The 19,386-nt window shown below is 37.6% G+C and overlaps 1 protein-coding gene across 1 annotated transcript; it reads right to left on the reverse strand.

The window, feature by feature from the left end:
- Nucleotides 1-111: 111 nt before the first annotated feature.
- Nucleotides 112-19,175, reverse strand: PGRMC2 (progesterone receptor membrane component 2). The gene is made up of 3 exons (XM_027598951.1): nt 18,548-19,175; nt 3,398-3,553; nt 112-2,274 (listed from the first exon to the last, which is right to left on the reverse strand). Exons 1-3 carry the CDS (start codon nt 19,035-19,037, stop codon nt 2,177-2,179), a joined length of 744 nt encoding a protein of 247 aa, XP_027454752.1. The 5' UTR covers nt 19,038-19,175; the 3' UTR covers nt 112-2,176.
- Between the last annotated feature and the right edge of the window lie 211 nt (nt 19,176-19,386).

Below are 19,386 nucleotides of genomic sequence, written 5' to 3' on the forward strand. Positions count from 1 at the left end.
GGCTAAGGGGAAATCAGCAGCAAAAAATACCACCACAGCTCCCATCTCCTTACTCCAATACTACCCAGCAAACTACCTGAGAATGAGAAACACTCAACTAAAATTGAGGAATTGTCTGTAGAACACGGTTTATTTCAAGTCCAAAACACAAAATTACTCAATTTTCTTAACAGACTGCATAATTTTTACTGCATGGATATTTAGGGTTTCTCTATTCACAAGTGTAGATTTATTTCTGAACTTTAGGCTCAAATGATTCATATATATATATATTTATATGTTTACTACAGAGGACTGTACTTTAACAAATTTGTTTAGAAAATATTTTACATAAAAACACACAAAGCATTTACCAATACTCCTCAGTTTTTACAACCAGTCTTCAGCAAAGATCTGGCTGATGTTCATCATTTTCTACAAAACATTCCAAGACCGAATATAATAGAACGTAGTATTTTACATACTTTAGCTTATTATTGCAGTTTACATTTCCCCTTTCTTTGATGGCTTCTGCATATATTATACTCATAAAGCAGAATAAATCTTTTCTTTAACTGGTGACTTGTTTATAAAATTATCTTTTTTGGTGTAACTTGTCTCCAACCAAGAACCTAGTAGTCCTGATGAAATCAAGTAACCGACATATAGGGCTTTTACAAACGAATAATAGAAGGATTCAGTACCTATCAGTAGAATATCCTTTATTATTCTGTGTTCAGTAACTACCACCTGGTGCTATTACTTCTAGTATAATCAGTTGGCATCAAAATATAAAGTAAAAATATGTACATTTTTATATATCAATTCTTACCTGAATAATCTCAGATCTCTTGAGAATGTTCCACAAAGTGGAATTTCTTCCTAAAGTTACAGTGAATGTGGTACAATGTGTACAACTTGTTTAACCAGTGCCTGCTTTTCATTTCCAAGATTTTTCCTTATCTTGAATCAAATGCACAATCCTGACTACCATATCATAATGCACTGGCTTACAGTTTGTATATAAAGTCCAACTCAAGCTTATTTTGGTTTATTGTACATGCTTTATTAAAACGGTACTGGTATTTACAGTATCTGCAGAGTCCCTTCCAAGGCGCTCTCACACACATTCAGACACACCCATACAACATCCATACTACGGCCCCATGCACCCACACCAATGAGATGTGAGGGTCAGACTCCTAAAATTAGGCAGCTGTTGGGGGACAGAGTTGATCTGTTTTTCAATTTTTTTTAAAAGAGAAAAAGCATGAGGGAATGCATTTGGCCATTACAATGCTAATTAAGATTGTGTATATTAACATATGTGGCAGTAACACTGAATATTCCTTTTACATTCTATATACACAGAATGACTTCAAGGTTTTGCAGTCAACAGAATATCCCAACTTCGGTCTCAATGCTGCTTGTAGTGACTTCTGAATTCACATAGGGGCTTTCCCTAAAATAATTCAAGTCTATGTAAGTGAAATAAGGCACAATTAATATTGATTTGATCTAGGGGAAGGGAAGGGATAAAAACTAGTTTCAAATGATCTTACTATTGGGGAATTAGCTTTGACTTAAATCCACTTGAAATCCCTTCTCTTAATTTCTTAGCAATAAAGGTATTTTTCTTTTCCCTGACAAAACCCAAAAAATTTGGGAACTCACATTTTAATGTTTCAGTAACCTAAACTACTCAAATTGATGTGCACCCCCAACCTCTCCTGCCCAAGTCTCTTCCCTCAAAGCTAAAACAAGAACACAGCACATGAATCCCTTGCTGTTTGTGAGATTTGTACACTTAAGTAGCAAATACATATCTGGTTGTTTTTTGATTTAAAAAAAAAAAAAGGAGGAAGGAAGGGAGGGAAGGAGGGTAGGAGGGAGAGAGGAAGGAAGGAAGGAAAAAGTAACCTTGTGACTTTCTTACTCTTTAAAAAAGTCCCTGTTTCCTCCTTTTCAGGATGACGAAGCCCCACCAGACATTACAAACAACTGCAATAAATGAGTTTGGCAGCATAAATAATGTCTAGTATTCAAATCTTCATAGTGAGACTCATTTAGCTTGTATACAATCTGTTGAATGTTTTTTGCAGCAGGTGAACCAAACCCAAAGATGCTGGACATTCTGTGAAAGGGAGTAACAAGAATTGCAGTTCTGAAGGCCCCTGACTTTGGTTGTTTACAAAGTTCAATCCTGTTTATTGTGATCCTTGGTATCTTCTTCATCTGTATATTCTGATGGTTCTTCCCCTGGTTTTAGGAGTCTGCCTACATAATCATATTTTTCTGAAAAATACATCAAAAGAAAATCAGTAGTGATCAAATTCGTTTCACTATCCCATTACACAGTGGGGAAGGTGTTTCCTTCTTTTAGAATTATATAGAATAGGCTTTGTTCCTATTGCTCACCTTGGCTGGTCTTTGTACTCATGTAAGGCTTGAACAAAAGAAAATGGGATTAAGGAACTTACAAAGCTTGGGGGCTGTGCTTTGCAGGAGAGTGTTCCATATATACCAGCTCTTAACCAAAGACATTTCATCAGAATCACTTAGAGCTCATGATAAGGAGATCCAACCAGAAAATATTCTTGGGGAGAAAATGTGACATAGGCTACTACTCTCCAGGAAAATAAACCAAATGAAAAGCAAAGTCATTTGTTATTATTATCCTGTATTCTTTGAGATCTCAGTGTGTGGCTCCAGTCATACCATTATTCTTTCTCCTATCAAACTCTCTTCTTACATCTCTGTTATTACTGCTTGTTTTATGTTACCAGGTATTAATTTAGAACACTGTGGTGTCCAAGGTGATCCACATTTAGTTATTTCTTGGTCAGGAATCTGAACCTAGGTTAAGTGAATTAACTGACAAACCAGGAGGATAAGATAGGAGGACTGCTTCCTACAGTAGAACAGGTTCAAGTGCCAAGAAGCCAGAAGAACCACAAGAAGTGTTTCCAAGGGATGCAGAGGTCACATAAATAGCTATCTGGATTGTCACATAGGAGGTAATAACGGATGCCACGAGGGTATAATAAAGGGGAAAGATATTTTTTCTTTATGGTTTGAGAGTAAGATCAATAAAATCATTTTGGAGTAAATTATAGTATCAATATCCAAAATAAATTTAGTTTTAAATAGAAGCCTATATTTGAAAATACTCTATCTTAATTAAAAAGCCTTATAAGACTAAAGGTGTCACAGTTTTTGTTAAGACTTATAGGTTGTAACAAGTCAACTTTTAAGTATGAATTTTGAAATAATAATATGTAACAATCATTTTCATATTTAGCTTTTTTATCATCAAATAATGATGGTGATGAAAACAGATATCCTTAGGCTCTTAAGGAATGTGAAATAGTATACACTTTCTTTAATATTTCCAAAGAACCCGACAAAATGAAGGTACCTTTAAACTGCATTTCCCATTCTCGAACACTCTCCATTTGTACAGCATTCAAGTCTGAGAGATCATCATATTCATCTTTAAGTGCATCTTTATCTAGGCAAAATGTCGCCAGTCCTCTGGAGGCATCCCTACCAGCAAATATTCCATATGGACCGGCTGGGGGGGGAAAAGAAGAAATTATTGACATTACCTTAACATTATTTTAGAATGCCTCAAAGGAAAAAGTCAAATGAAAGAAACCTCATAATGACTCATATTTGGTACACAGCCTTAATTTTTAAAACATGACAGATACTAAATGGGATAATGAGAAGAAACTTCTTGGAAATCTGCCTGTAGAACAAAGTAATTTTTCTCTGAAATTTAAATACCTCAAAACTTGTATTCAAAGTTGAAGACTGTAACATATTAGGGAGAAGAGGAAACTTAAGCAGTTAGCTTTGGAAGCTGGTTTGTTTGAGGGGAGATAATGCTTCACTGATTGCTGTTAATTAATTGTGGCATCTAAAAATAATCAACAGAACATCCACTAGATAAGCATTTGTTAAAGACTCAAGTCAACTCTGGATCTAAAATATTTTTCTTTCTCTTTTTCAAAGTAGGTCGTATGAAAGCAGAGACTGTATCATCTTTGTACCCCCAGTGACTAGTTCAATGCACAGCACATGCAGATCCTCAACAGGTCTTTGCTGAATGATTGGTTTTATCAGAAATATGACCCATTTTCAAAATAAGTATCACCTGACTACCAGAATATACTCACAATTACCTATATAAACTATGAAGTCATTAAACAATGGTTTTCATTTGTCACAGCTCTTGTGCAACAGGAGATGTGGCTATAAGGAACAGTTTTTATTATTTTTATTTTTGGGGGGGTAGAGTGTGAGGAGTGGTGGGGGAGGGGGCAGAGGGTGAGAGACAGAGAATCCTAAGCAGGTTCTAAGCTCAGTGCTGAGCCTGATGTGGGGCTTGATCTCACGACCTGAGCCAAAATCAAGAATTGGACGCTTAGCCAACTGAGCCACCCAAGCACCCCAACAGTTCTGAGTGACACAAAATGATTAGCATTTTGTCCAAGGAGTTAGGAACCACCCTCCCTAGGGAGGAATGGCATGATTTTTGTGCTGACAGAAATGAGCCATTCCCAAAGTCTGCGCTTGAGAGCAGCAGTTGTCTTGCTCAGGTCAGTACTCAATGCCTCGCACATGCCTGGCATAAAAGAGAAACATAGTAAATTTCTTCCAAAATATTAGCTGCAATTTCAAATAAGGAGTAACTCTCGATTTTGATCCTTTAAACAGATTCACTTACGGTAAGCAAAATCTCCACCCAAATACATGATAAAAAAGACACTTCAGTTCTTTAAAACATATAATAAACAAAACTGAAACAACCTAATTTTCCCTATCAAGAAACTGGTTAAATTACAGTACATTAATTTAATGGAATAATAGTACATAACTATCAACAAGAATGAAGTATCTCCATATGTATACACAGACAGAAGTTCATAATGGAGTAACTGAAAAGAGCAATTCAGAAGAGTATGCATATATAGCGTGTGATTTGCTTTGAATTAAAAAAATACACATACATGTGTTTGTGTATGTGTGAAAAACATCAGGAAGAATACAGACCAAACACTGAACAGTGGCAATCTTTTCTGGGGAATGGAAGAAAAAATTTTACTTCATATAACTGGTAAAGTCTGGCTATTCAGAAAATTATTATTGTTACTACTACTACTTTTCTTTATTATTATTAATTGAAGTATAGTTGACACATAATGTTATATATTAGTTTCAGGTGTACAACATAGGGATTTGACAACTCTATACATTATGCTATGCTCACAGCAAGCGTAGCTACCATCTGTTACCATACAGCACTGTTAAAATACCATTGACTATATTCCCTATGCTGTACCTTTCACCCATACGATTAATTCATTCCATGACTGGAAGCCTGTATCTCCCACTGCCCTTCACACATTTTGGCAATCCCCTCAACCATCTCCCCTCTGGCAACCATCAGGTTGTTCTCTGTATTTATGGGTCTGTTTCTGATTTTGGTTGTATATTTGTTAAAAAATTATTTTTATAATAAAAATCTTTTGAGAGTTACTTCTGTCTTCATGTTAGGCCGCAGAGCAGATCATAAAGCTTTTCTGTTTAAAATGTTGGTTTAGAAATTAAGTGGTGTCTGGCTGGCTCAGTCAGAAGAGCATGCGACTCTTGATCTCAGGGTCAAGAGTTCGAGCCCCATGTTGGGTGCAGAGATTACTTAAAAAAAGATTTCCAAAATACTAATTTTACAAAATAAAAATTTTTTTTTCCTGAGGCTACAGTTTTCTGTATATGACAAAGGTAATTTAGAGAAAATAATTTTAAAACCAGCATTACTATTATGAGCAACGGAGTGGTAAGAGAGCTTTTAGTCCAGTTAACAAAATAAAATACTTTCTAAGGAGAAGTAAACAAGAAAAAAACCTAGAAATTCCTTAATTTTTAAATGAGTAATGATTATACCCATATTCATATTTGAAAACATTTAGGAAACTGAAGGTTATATGTCCGAAAAGTATCTGTACATTTAAGAGAATTCAAAATCTACTTAAATGGACAATAATCTAAACATTTATGAACATTAATTTGAGTTACAGAAAGCAGTGCAACATAAAGTTCATCAGGTCTAAGAAAGCCATTGTCCGCGAAGTTTAAGGCATGGAACCAGAAGTGTCATTTGCGATAAATTTAAAAAGTAGCATTATTAGGTATTGTACATTAACATGAAAATAAAGGTAATTCTTCCCAGTAAAGTACTTTTTTATCCCTAAGTATTTTCCATATTGCTCCTTAATATTAGGTGACATTCACAATTACCATTTAATGGGTTATATATTTTCTTACTGAATGAATATACCTAAAATTTAATCATTTTCCTATTAGTATACACTTAGGCTACCATTTTAAACTTTTAAATTTGTCTTCTATATAAGAAACTGGGACACTATTTACAAATGGCCAACATTTATAACCTTCAAACTATTGCCCATTCTATCAATTCACCTTGCAAAGGGTATTAACCATTTAAGAGAAAAAATTCAATATTGTTCCTTAAATTGGAATTAATTATTTTAGAGAAGTATTAACTTTGAAAATTAAGCAAGAACAGTCTCTAGGGAAAAGAAAAGTAGTTGTGTTTTTTTTCTTTTGCATAACTCCACATGCTTTGTGCCAATAGTTGTTTTTCCCCAGATGGAGGCCATAGATAGATAGATAAACAGATAGATAAATTAGAGAGATAGATAGAACTACTATGATTTTTTTTTTCAAAACAAAGTAATGCTGACAAAACAGTGATGAGTCATACACACAAAAGATAAAATTGATCAGGGCTATAAAAACCTACCAATGTAAAACGATAGTTTTCAACCTTTTAAAGAACTTTCTAGCATGTGACTTTACTCTCTCACAGTCTTGCAAAGGGGAAGGAACAATTTTTGTCCACCTGGTAGGTGAACAGGAGCAGAAACATTCAGTATCTTGCCTAAAATACCACCAGACTTGGGAAGTACTATCTCTGCTTTTCTACCCCAAACACAAACACAATACACTTGAGAAAACACACAGAGGATCCACAAACGCAAAGATGGAATGACAACCCTGAAAATTGGAGCATTTCATTAATTACAAAATTTCAGGGGAATAGACACTTTGGAATACCTGTTAAATCAAAATGAAAGAGAATTAACAAAAAAGCTGTATACACCGACAGCTTTTCTTATCATTTTGTTATAATATTTACCTCCCTGGCCTGCAAAAGTCAATCTACTTCAGTGTACTTCAGAGTATAAATCATTAAAAACATCTAAATGGTAAAAAGGAGAGAAGAAAAGATGATCATTATAAAAAACAGCAACCAGAAAATCCTCCATATTTGAGTATATTAATTATGTACCAATGCATTCTCTAATAAAATTCTCTGCCAATTTCTCTAAGGAGACCTCAACACTGAATAAATGTAAAAACGAAACTTCATAAAACATGTCCTTTTTTTGGTTTTAGATGGTCGATTTAGTAAGCGTGAACTTGAGTCAACAACCATCCCAATTCTAGGCAAAATGATATTTTATTAACTCTTGAATAGAAAATAATGATTCAGTGATTAATGTACTGCCCCACCCTCTAAATTATATTAAGCTGTTTTCTCCACATTTTAGTATTTCCCTCAGGAAGCATTTAACTTCTGAAAAGGTCTTTTTGGAACAGTTTTCTTTACTTTTTCCCATTAGACCATAAAGAACATTAACAACTAGAATCGGAACTGGACAGATGTGCTCAGAGAAAGGAGGATCTGAGGTCTACATAAAGTACGTTTCTCTGCATTCATAATTCAACCAGAAGCATTATCTGAGAAGCCAGTAATACCTCCCCATTCCACTACCCCCTTATACAACAAACATAAATATTATGGATTCCAGTATTTTGATAACCATACTTGCCTATCCATAATACTAAAATAACAATTACCCAAGGAAAGCAAATTTTAAGTGGTACTAAGTCTTTTGGTAAGGCCAGCTTATATAAACTGTTATTTTGACTATTAAGGCTCATTTAGACATTAACATTTCAGTAATAGCTAAGGGAATTACATTCTGTTGCTTTATCGAAGACTATAATATAATGCTGATATAAAAGTGGATTTACAATTTCAATAAAATTCTTGCTACAAAAAATGAATAGCAATTATTCAACCAAAGCAGTTTCTCTTAAATATACTTACGTAACAAATGTTCTAAGACATCATTTTAACAAATCTTTTTTTTAAAAGAAGATTTTATTTATTTATTTGAGGGAGCGCATGAGTGGGGGTGGTGGGGAAGGAGGGCAGAGGGACAAGGAGAGGCGGACTCCCTGCTGAGCAGGGAGCCCAATGCAGGCTTAATCAGGTCCCTGGGATCATGACCTAGGCGGAAGGCAGATGCTTAACGACTGAGCCACCAAGGCACCCCAAAGTAAATCTTTCAAAAATATTAAATATATCAAAATGACATTATACTAGAATTCAGATTTCATTAATACTCTTTAAGAGTTAACACAACCTGCGGCACAGATTTTTTTTTTTTTTAAAGATTTTATTTATTTGACAGAAAGAGAGAGACAGCGAGAGAGGGAACACAAGCCAGGGGGAGTGGGAGAGGGAGAAGCAGGCTTCCCGCCGAGCAGGGAGCCCGATGCGGGGCTCGATCCCAGGACCCAGTGATCATGACCTGAGCCGAAGGCAGACGCTTAACGACTGAGCCACCCAGGCGCCCCACGGCACAGATTTTTAAAATTCAAAATTCAATAAATCTACTAGTTAGTGTATCCTGAAACTGCTTACTTTAATAAAATCAGGTAGAATGAGGTAACATATTTTTTTTTAAAGATTTTATTTATTTATTTGACAGAGAGAGACACAGCGAGAGAGAGAACACAAGCAAGGAGAACGGGAGAGGGAGAGGCAGGTTTCCCGCGGAGCAGGGAGCCCGATGCGGGGCTCGATCCCAGCACCCTGGGATCATGACCTGAGCTGAAGGCAGACACTTAACGACTGAGCCACCCAGCCACCCCTGGGGTAACATATTTTTGAAAAGGCAAAACATATGGTCACTGTAAGAAAATATTTTAAAGAGTAATTTAATGAACAGAAAATTCCAGGAGGAAATAAAATATGTAAAATATGTTCACAGATAATTCTGCGATTATTAGGATGACTGTGTAGCTACATTAGTATTTATGAAGAGGAGAAAATTCCAGAATGAAAAGTTCAGTTATTTCCATGGTCAAAAAACCATAGCTCTCAGGGACAAACTATAATCCATTAAAGTTTATAAACAGCCTAGTTTTCTGGCCTGTTTTGACAATAGTCTTTTGTGATTATTAAAACAACTTAAAAAAAAAACTAACTATACTTGGTATTGGAGTAATTTATTCCAATAAGATCACAGTGGGTCTTGGAATAAATGAAGCAATAATGTAAAAGTGATTAAAAGAAATCCAAGTAATAAATATTATTTTTTTATATTTAGATTTAGGAAGTCCCAAGACTTTTAGAGAGAAGGTAGTGTGGTCAAAATGAAAGAATACTCCTCAAGAAGCCAAGATACCTGGGTTCTAGAGGCTTCAACCAACATTTAACAATGGGCAAATCTTAGAGGCGTTGGTATAAAATAGGGAAAGTATCTATCTAGTTTGGCCCTAACTTTAGGCAAGTAAAATACTTGCCCCAACTCACTCTTGTTTCTGAAATTCAAAGTAGAAAGCTGTCAGCAATACTGTGGTTTCAGCTCAGTGGCCTTGGCCCCAGGGCTTATGGCTACGGTGGGGACCAGGAAGACTGAAAAATTAAAATCCCAGGCCTGTGCCAGATGTGGGAGTGGGGACTGAGTTTACACAGCCACCAGAGAATGAGAATTCTAAGGTGAAGAAATAGCATGGACTTGCTCTTTTCCTCCCCAGCTGCTTGAAGCTTGGCTACCATCATGAACAACACAGTAACTATCTAGACCAGGAAGTTCATGACCAACCGACTACTTTGGTGGAAACAGATGGTCATTGATGTCCTTCACCCCAGAAAGGCAACAGTATTTGGGAAAAAATAGCCAAAATGTACAAGACCACACCAGATGTCATAATTGTATTTGGATTCGGAACACATCTTAGTGGTGGCAAGACAACGGCTTTGGCATGATTTATGATTCCCTGGATTATGCAACAACAAAAAAATGAACCCCAAACACAGACTGGCAAGACATGGCTGGTATGAGAAGAAAAAGACATCAAGAAAACAGTGAAAGGAACACAAGAACAGAATGAAGAAAGTCAGGGGGACTGCAAAAGCCAATGTTGGTGCTGGCAAAAAGTGAGCAGGAGATTGGACAACAGAAGGAGTAAAGATGCTGCAGTGGCTTTATCTGTGGTGATTGTGCAGATTTTTGATGAGAGGATTAATAAACTAAGAATGTTAATGTGATAGAAAAAGAAATATCATGGACTTAAATATCTATTGGAATTTAGAGAATAAAGGTAATACTGCAAGTGTTGGGGGAAAAATTATTCTATAAATAGTTGGGGTAATTAAATAATTTCTGTAAAACTCCTTATTTCACATCTTAAATTCCAAAAGGAACTAAAAAACCCAAACCATAAAAGTATTCTAAAAAAACTACATATTTTTTTTAAAGATTTTATTTATTTGACAGAGAGAGAGAGACAGTGAGAGAGGGAACACAAGCAGGGGGAGTGGGAGAGGGAGAAGCAGGCCTCCCGCGGAGCAGGGAGCCTGATGTGGGGCTCAATCCCAGGACCCTGGGATCATGACCTGAGCCGAAGGTAGACACTTAACGACTGAGCCACCCAGGTGCTCCAAAAACTATGTATTTAAAAAAAATAATCTTTTTAGTGCAAAAAACCTTTAAGTAACTTATGATAGAAAATTCAGCAGCCATAAAAAGAAGAAATTTGAATACATAAAACCAAAAATTTCTGTGTGGTTTACAAAAACACCATAAATAAAGTAAAAAGACAAATAAACTAGGAAAAATATTTGAAGCTAAGGTTGATTCACTTTTTGAAGAACACCTAAAATCTCTAAGACCAATACCATGATTGAAAAACTGTGGCAAAGAATGTATGAATGGGGTGCCTGGGTGGCTCAGTCGTTAAGCATCTGCCTTCGGCTCAGGTCATGATCCCAGGGTGCTGGGATCGAGCCCCGCATCGGGCTCCCGGCTCGGCGGGAAGCCTGCTTCTCCCTCTCCCACTCCCCCTGCTTGTGTTCCTGTTCTCGCTATCTCTCTCTCTGTCAAATAAATAAATAAAATCTTAAAAAAAAATGTATGAACAGATAATTTATAGGAAAGGAAACATAAATGACTCAAAATTCAGAAGGTGTCCAACCTCACTAAAAAGAGAAATATTTGTAAATTAAAACAATATTGCGATACCATTTTAAATTCTCAGACTGACAAAGACCAAGAAGTTTAATACCACATTTTTGGCAAAGGGGTGAAAAATAGGCATTTTCATGAAGTGTAAATTGGTCCAATTTCTCTGGAGGGCAATTCAAAAATAAGTACTCAAATTAAAAAATGTCCCATACCCTAAGAATCCGTGATTTTACTTCTGGGAATTTATAAGTTTATTCACATGTGTAAAATATTCATGTACATGAATATTTACAGCAGCACTAAGTATTAATAAGAGATTGGAAACAAATGTTTGTTAATAGTGGACTGTTAAATTATGATATATTCATGTAATAGAATATGCATATATTCAAAAGAATAAGATGACTCTTTTTATGCTGAGATAAAAGGCTCTCCAGATATTAAAGGCTTGTACAATATGCAACAATATGTGTGTTTGTGTGTGTGTGTGTGTGTGTGTGTGTGTGTGTGTGTGTGTGTCTGTGGAGGGAGTACATAGGGAGTACATATCCACATGCTTATACTTACAGGTAATAGCTCTGGAACAATACCCAGATTGGTTCCTCACTTCTAGGAAGCGGGACATCATAACTGGGTTACTTTTCACAATATATGCTTTAAAATATTCTATTCTGAATATGTATTATCCAATAAAAATTTGGTTTTTTTTTTTTAAACTTCCATGAGCCCCTATTTAGAAATAAATCTAAGCTACTCTACAGGAAGACTTCTAAAACCCACGGTTTAAGGAACAGCATAGAAAAAAAAATCCCCAAGAAACAAAAAGACTGTAATTGCTGAAGATATGTTTTTGTAGTAAAAATTATAAACTACATGAAGAAACAAACCACCATGAAGTGAGTACATATAACATATGAGAACTGGCATCCTCAGAATAACACAAGCAGATTAAAGAACTATAGTATGTTTGCTTAAAATTTTTAAGTAATTAAGAGATGGAACATTTAGGAAAGACTAAGAGACATGAAGGATAGAATGAAAAGCTAATGTGTATCTATTAGAAGACAATGGGGGAGGCAATAATTGAAGAGGTAATGGGTTCAAATTTTCTAAAATAAATGGATGACACACATCCTCAAATTTTAGTAGAGTCTGGCACAGGTTAAAAAAAATCAAATCCCCACCTCAGCAAATCCTAGTAAAAGAGCAAAACTCCAGACAAAGGGAAAAACAGATTAATCGAAGGAATGAAAATAAACCAAAAGCAGACTTGAAGAGAAGTAGAAGACAGTGGCATAATACTATTGAAGATCTAAAGGTAAAACAATCAGCCTACAATTTTATATCCAAAACCTATACTATTATTCCTGCATAAGGGCATATAGAGACAGAATTTTTTTGTGTCACTGAAAAAACTACAGGACATACCTTACTAAAATAAGAGCTGAACCCTGAGCAAAGGAATGAGATGCAAGAAATGACAGTGAATAAAGAAAATGGTTAACTATGTTGGTAAATTTAAATGAGGCTGACAATAAAAAAAGGTAATACTTTAATCAATTTGGGGGAGGAATTTGAAAAAATACAGTAGAACTACAAGTCTAATAGTAATACCATAGAAAATAAGGGTGAAGGAAGGATTAAAGGCTTTCTAAACCAGGGCCACAACATATGGCTGTATACTACACAACCCAAGGGACACCATCCACATTTGTGTACATGGTAGTTTTGTATATTTATTAAGAAATAGTCTCTCAAATGACAGTAAAGAGTCTTAAAGAAGAGTTTTTCTAATTCACACAGATAGGTTTGGCTAACATTCCTATATTCTTCAGAAGAATAGTGTCTTCTATAGCAAAAACTTTAAGGATATCACTAAAAGAATGTTAATAGAATATATCCAAATAAGTAGGGAGAAAAAATGGAAGAATTAAAAAAAAATTAATCTGAGAAGGAAAAAGGTAGGAAAAAGAAGCAAAGAAAAGTATGACAAAGATAAATTACTAAATAAGAAGGTAGAAATATATCTAAATATATTAGTAACGTGAAAACATATAAACTGATTAAGCTGTTAAAAGACAGTGTTGAGGGGCACCTGGGTGGCTCAGTCAGTTAACGCCTGCCTTTGCCTTCCACTTGGGTCATGATCCCAGGGCCCTGGGATGGAGCCCCAAGTCTGAGTCCAGCTCCCTGCTCAGTGGGGAGTATGCTTCTCCCTCTCTGCCCCACCACCCCTCCCCTTCATGCTCTCTCTCAAATAAATAAAATCTTAAAAAGAAAACTGTTGATACTAGATTCAATTAAAAAAATCTAGCTATATTATAAAGGAATAATAAAACATACCACAGATCAGTGGAAAACAGAGTGGAAAAAGAATCACTGAGGTAATACTAACCAAACAAAGGCTGAAGTCAAATCTCAGAATCAGTAAAGGTTAAGGATGTTTCTTTCTCTGCTGATTAACACAATATGATCAGTTCTAGATCTAGTGCTAGATGGCATCAGAACATTCTCACACCCAATCTTTGTATGGCTGACTCCTTCAGGTTTTTGCTTAAATATCAACCCCCTTTTCTTGATAAACTAACATAAATAAAGTATCTTTCTTAACCATCTATTCTAAAGTCCTTTGTTACCCTCTATTACATATCCTATTTATTTCTTTCACTGAATATTTAATTACAAATTATAATTATATGCTGAATGCTTACTTATTATCTGTTTTCCCAAATATACTATAAACTCTACACAGGTAGGAACCCATCTGTTTTGAAAACTCAGTTAACTCATTTTTCACAACATCTTATTTAAGCAACAGTGTAATGAAATCCAGGGAACTCCTTCTCAGTATTTAAAATGGAGATGAAGTCCTATATTAGTGATCTTGAGACAGGATGCAGGTTCTAAGGGTACAGCAGTTATTTAGTCATGTCTAACATGGGTACAGAGGGGAGGAGAGATCTTGGTCACAGATTCTTAAAAGAATTTGAATAGCTAACTCCAGATGTTACTAAATCTATTTTCTTCCAGCATGCATAACATAGTCTGGTTTCATATATACTTTCAGCTATCCTTTAATACTTAGCATTAGCATTTAACACAAATACAATTCCCTCAAAGATTAAAAACAATTGAATGAGCTGAATTCAGAGTATTATAGAAATAACTAGTATAAATTTGAGCAGAGTATCAAAACTCATCAGAAAACGCAGCTGATCCTTTTATTTTACTGAAAGGTAATGGGTGTGTATGGCCATCAGCCCAAACAGACCCAGTTGGCCTCGAAGCAAGTAGCTGAGTAGTGTCAATAGGATATCCATAAAGGAAGAGGTCAGGTTGGGCCTAGTCTATATGTTGCAACTCTTGCTTCAACTGCAATTTTGCAAACTATACATAAAAGTTAACATCGCGAAGATAAAGTTATAAAAAGGAGGAAAAACACTTGAAAGGTATATGTGCTCCGTTCCTCATCCTCCTAGATATTAGGCATCTCATGGGGTACCTCTTTTATATATGACTTTTTCTTTTCCAGTAGAATTCAAAAGGTAAGTTGGAGAAAATACCGCTTCGGTCTGTGTCAAAGAATATGCTACATGGAATAAAGGGGAAGCAACAGATTTAAATTTCAGAAACACAGGATAAACTATTAGAAAGGTCAACTGTATAATTTCTTGCCATTCTAAAGAATAAATAAAAACACTATTTTGGTAGAATTTCATTGTAGTAATATTAAATTAAGTTACTTAAAATTCTACTATCTGTTCCAGTCTTCCTACTCTGTTATGACTCTAGAAACATACGAAATTATATTTTGTAGTGCTACAATGGGAAGGGATGGCCTGTAAAGCCAGTTAGACTGTGTTTGATTTCTAGTTTTGCCACTGAGTATGTGATTTTGAGCAAAACCTCCCTGAGTTTCAGTTTCCACATTTGTAAAATGGGAACATTACTTACCTCCAAGGGCTGTTTGAAAATGAAATGAGATAATAAGCTAATAAACGGAGTTTGCTCCTTCTCCTACCTTGACCTATAGAATCAATGCTGTTGAACAGAACTCTTTGGGAAGATGGAAATACTCTATAAAGTGCACTAACATGGTAGCCATGTAGCTACTGAGCAGTGGAAATGTGGCTAGTGTGATGGAGGGACTCAATTTTAACTATATTTAATTGTAACTAACTTAAAATTAAAAAGCCACATGCGGCTTATGGCTACCATACTAGACAGCACAACATACAGCCATGAAAGCATGTCTGAGGCTTTAAATCCTTATGGGAACCAGAAGAGGGTATAAAAACAACAGTAAGATTCTCCAGAAGTTTATCCCAGAACATAGTTTACCTGAAGTATAGATAGGCTTTGTGGTTAAATATACCTGGATTTGAACACCATGTCTGTATGACCCAAGGCAATTTACCCAAAATACCTACACTTCAGACTTCCCATCTGAGGGCAGAAATACTTACTAACCTCACTGAGGCATTGTGGCGATGACAAATTAATGGATCTGATGTAGTAGGTGCTTAACAAATCTTATTTCCTTTCTCCTCCCATACTCATTGTTTCTTATATGACCACTTTCCTCACATGCTGGCCAAGTGCCTGAAGTGTTTCTAAATTTAATGATGACAAATGTAGTTAATGCCAACTGTTTGCCAACATGTGTTTACTCCACTAAATAGTCAATATTTAATATTTTAAGAACCTGAACTTTAAAAGTGACTAAGAAAACAGTATCTTCAACATAGGAAAAAAACCTCACAAAAAAATTTTTAATTCCAAGACCAATACTGGGAAATGGGAGTAGATATTGGCTAGGCATAGAAACGAGGTTTTCTGGCTTCTTACCTCATTCTTTCAAGCTACTAAGATTGTCAGGCTAAGATCATTGCTTCTGAATTATTCTGTTACAAAGTGCTCAACTGACTTGAGGATGAAGATAAAAATTAAAACCCAAACTGAACTTGTATCTGTTTCATAGTCAGAAATTTGGCTTCAAGACTTCTGGAAAAACTGTTACATCTCCTATGAATGTGAAATATCAACATATTCCAAGCCCACAGATGATCTGGCCACTTTCAAGTTCCTTTCCATAATATAACATTCCAAACATCTGTACTAGGTTGATCAATAAATACTTAGAAAATAACTAATTACCCCTAGGCTGTTCATCAGGACCTGGGAATTGGTGGAAGCCAACCTAAAACTGACTTCACCCAAAAAAAAGAAAAATAAATAAAACTGACTTCTCCCTTGTTATCTGAGAAGCCTCCTCAATGCCCAAGCCACATGAAGGCTATCTACATCACATCTATGACTCTCATCTTAATTTTTAATTTCTGTTGCAGAACATTTGCCACTGGAGGCTGCTAAACTGTGTCTACAACAGCCTTTCCTGGCTATTCCCAGATAGTGGCAAGGCATAATGTGTGAGGACTAATATGCTTCTTTGCACTAATACTTTTGTTTGTTTCATTGTCGGTTTAGATAGGGGCTACAAAAGCAGATCTTTTAGTCGGGTAAGTGCTATATTAAAAATCTAAACCTCTACACAATTTTTAATTTCTGTACATACATTTTAATATCAATGAGGAAGAAACTTCAGGTACAAAATACTGTATAAATCCTTGATTTGAAAAAATTAACTATTTAATTCGGTCTGTCCATTTAATTACTGTACTTTGGCCCTACTCCCTGTTCTCCTGTCCCATATACTTTAAACAAAAAAAGTATTAACCGTTTCAGCGGAGTTAAGTAGGTAGACATCTGCTTTTCATATTTATACAACCAGAAGCACTATCTAAGACTTGCTTAAACTGAATATAGATCTACACACAAAAATACAAGCAACTAAGAAATAGTCCAACACATAAAATCTCCAATTACTTATCTCTATTCCACTTAACAGCAAACCAAAGCACTTCTAAAATATATTCCAACCACCGAGCACTGAAATCAGAGATACATATTTGCAAGTGCCAATAAATCTCATGTACTAACAGATTAAATCAAGAAGAAAACCAATTTTTCTAGACTTGCCAACCCCCTTGACTTTAAGGCTTGGATGTACTCTTTCGAACACCAGGTCACTCTAGGTCCCTAATTTTATTATTTATTTTTTATTGTAGTCACTTTTTTTAAGCTTAGAATTAATTACTACATAATCAAGATGTACGTTACTCAATTTTATTGTATACCAGCAGGTTCCATGAGTCTGAAGTTTATTAGCATAATCTGAAATGTATGCTATAACTACATTGTCAAGGAAGGGTTTCTAACCCAACTACCCTACACACACGGTTCTCTGAAAGCAAAGTTCTAAAAATCTTTAACTTGCAGAACTGGTGCACTGGGGTGTGGATTTATGGCTCTTTTAAGTTTTTTCTGCTCAGTGAAAACACAGTAAGTCATTATCAACGTGTATTTGAATACTTGCCTTCCTACTATCAAAAAAAAAAAAAAAAAGGGAAAAGAAAGAAACCAGACAGGCCCGCCTGCTGGGTAGTTGAGCTCCACCCCCAAAACTCAGGGAGACCATCCTTGCCAGTCTTTATTAAGATCTACATTCTAGTCTGTCCTCATCCTACATACATTGTTAATCTTAGAAAGCATCTCCATACTAAAACTGGTTTAAAAAAAGAGTCTGAGGTGTTGCTCATATGCCCAGACTTCACAAGCTAAACGGTGGGGACTTGGAACTACGTGTACCTAAACGTGGCCTTATGAGGAATAGGAGAGAGAAAAGGGAGATCAGTGGCAAAATAGAGTAAAGAAGGGAAAGCTGTGAATTACCTGGCCTACAACTCTGGGTCCCTACTTTAGATATCTCCCGTCCCTCCGGCCCCCACCCATCCCAGGAATCAGAAAGCTCAGGGAAGGCTGTGGGCCAACGCGACGGGCGACAACTGAAAGGATTTTGAAAAATTCTGCACAAGAAAAAGCTTCGTGGAGGAACGGGATGGTAGAAAGATGAAAGCTGAGAGCTGGTTCCTGGGGCGACACTGAAACCCGGACTTCGGGGGTAAAAAGGTGGAGGTGCCCGCGGCTGGGGGTGTGTGTAGGGCGGGCCGTCCCAGGTGCAGCAGCCACGGCGCAGGGGTCCAGACGTCGAGAAGGCTCGGAAACTAACCCAGTGCCCAGGGGCCTCCCCATCAGAAGGGGGTCGCACCTGAGCTGCAGGAGGTCCTCCCCCGCCCCTTCCAACTCCTCCTCACCCGGGCCGTAGAACTTGCTGCCTTTGGTCACGTCGAAGACTTTCCCATTGACCGCGAGCAGGATGCGCGGGGTGCGGGACCCGTCGTACTGGCGCAGCTGCTCCAAGCTGAAGTCCCGCTTCTTCATGCGAGGCAGTGAGGCAGCGGGACTCTCCTCGCCCGCTCCGGCCCCGGCGCCCAGACCCCGCCGCCCCCAGCGCACCCACAGCCGGTAGGCCCCCAGCAGCACCAGCGCCACCAGCGCCACGTTCAGCAGCATCTCCCCGCCCCCCGTCAAAAGCGCCAACGCTGCTGCCGCCCAGCCGCCCCCTTCTGTTGCCGCTCCCGCGCCGCTGGGGCTCTCGCTGCTGCCGTCGCTGCTGCTCTCACTGCCACTCCCCAGGGTGCCTAGCTTCACGTCCCCATCACCCGCCGCCATCACTGCCCGCCAGCGCCTTCCTCCTCCTCTCCGCCCCCTGCCCTCCCCAACCCCACGGCCAACCCCGCCCATCTGGGGGCCTCCCAGCCAATAACATGAGGAGAGGGGGCGGGGTCAAGCCTGCTCTCCATTGGGTGTTGACGGGGTAACGATGTCTTGGATCTCTCCCTCCTCCTCCCTTCTTTAGCAGGCCGCGCTCGCGTGCGACGCCCCGCCCACCTCGCCCCACACTTCCCTGCTTTCGCTCCTCGCCTGCGCTTGCTGAAGTAGAAGAGGGGGGCGGGCCTGAAGAAAAGATGCAGCGCCGGCCGCGCGCGCGCAAAGGCCGGGTGAGACGACAGCGCGTGCGCGGGATCCGGAGCGCCACGCGCTCTCCTTCCCTTTGCACCCCTTCTGGGAGGCAGGCTCCGCCCGGTCCCTT

Source organism: Zalophus californianus, chromosome 2 (genome assembly GCF_009762305.2).
Source record: "Zalophus californianus isolate mZalCal1 chromosome 2, mZalCal1.pri.v2, whole genome shotgun sequence".
In the NCBI taxonomy this organism is placed as follows: domain Eukaryota; kingdom Metazoa; phylum Chordata; class Mammalia; order Carnivora; family Otariidae; genus Zalophus; species Zalophus californianus.

What these genes read in the sequence shown, in the direction of transcription:
- PGRMC2 (XM_027598951.1), bottom strand. Translation starts at nt 19,037, where the DNA reads ATGGGCGGGGTTGGCCGTGGGGTTGGGGAGGGCAGGGGGCGGAGAGGA. An exon ending in CAGCAAGTTCTACGGCCCGG is followed by an intron (nt 3,554 to 18,547) that starts GTGAGGAGGAGT and finishes TTCCCCCCCCAG; the next exon opens with CCGGTCCATATGGAATATTT. An exon ending in ATGGGAAATGCAGTTTAAAG is followed by an intron (nt 2,275 to 3,397) that starts GTACCTTCATTT and finishes TGTATTTTTCAG; the next exon opens with AAAAATATGATTATGTAGGC.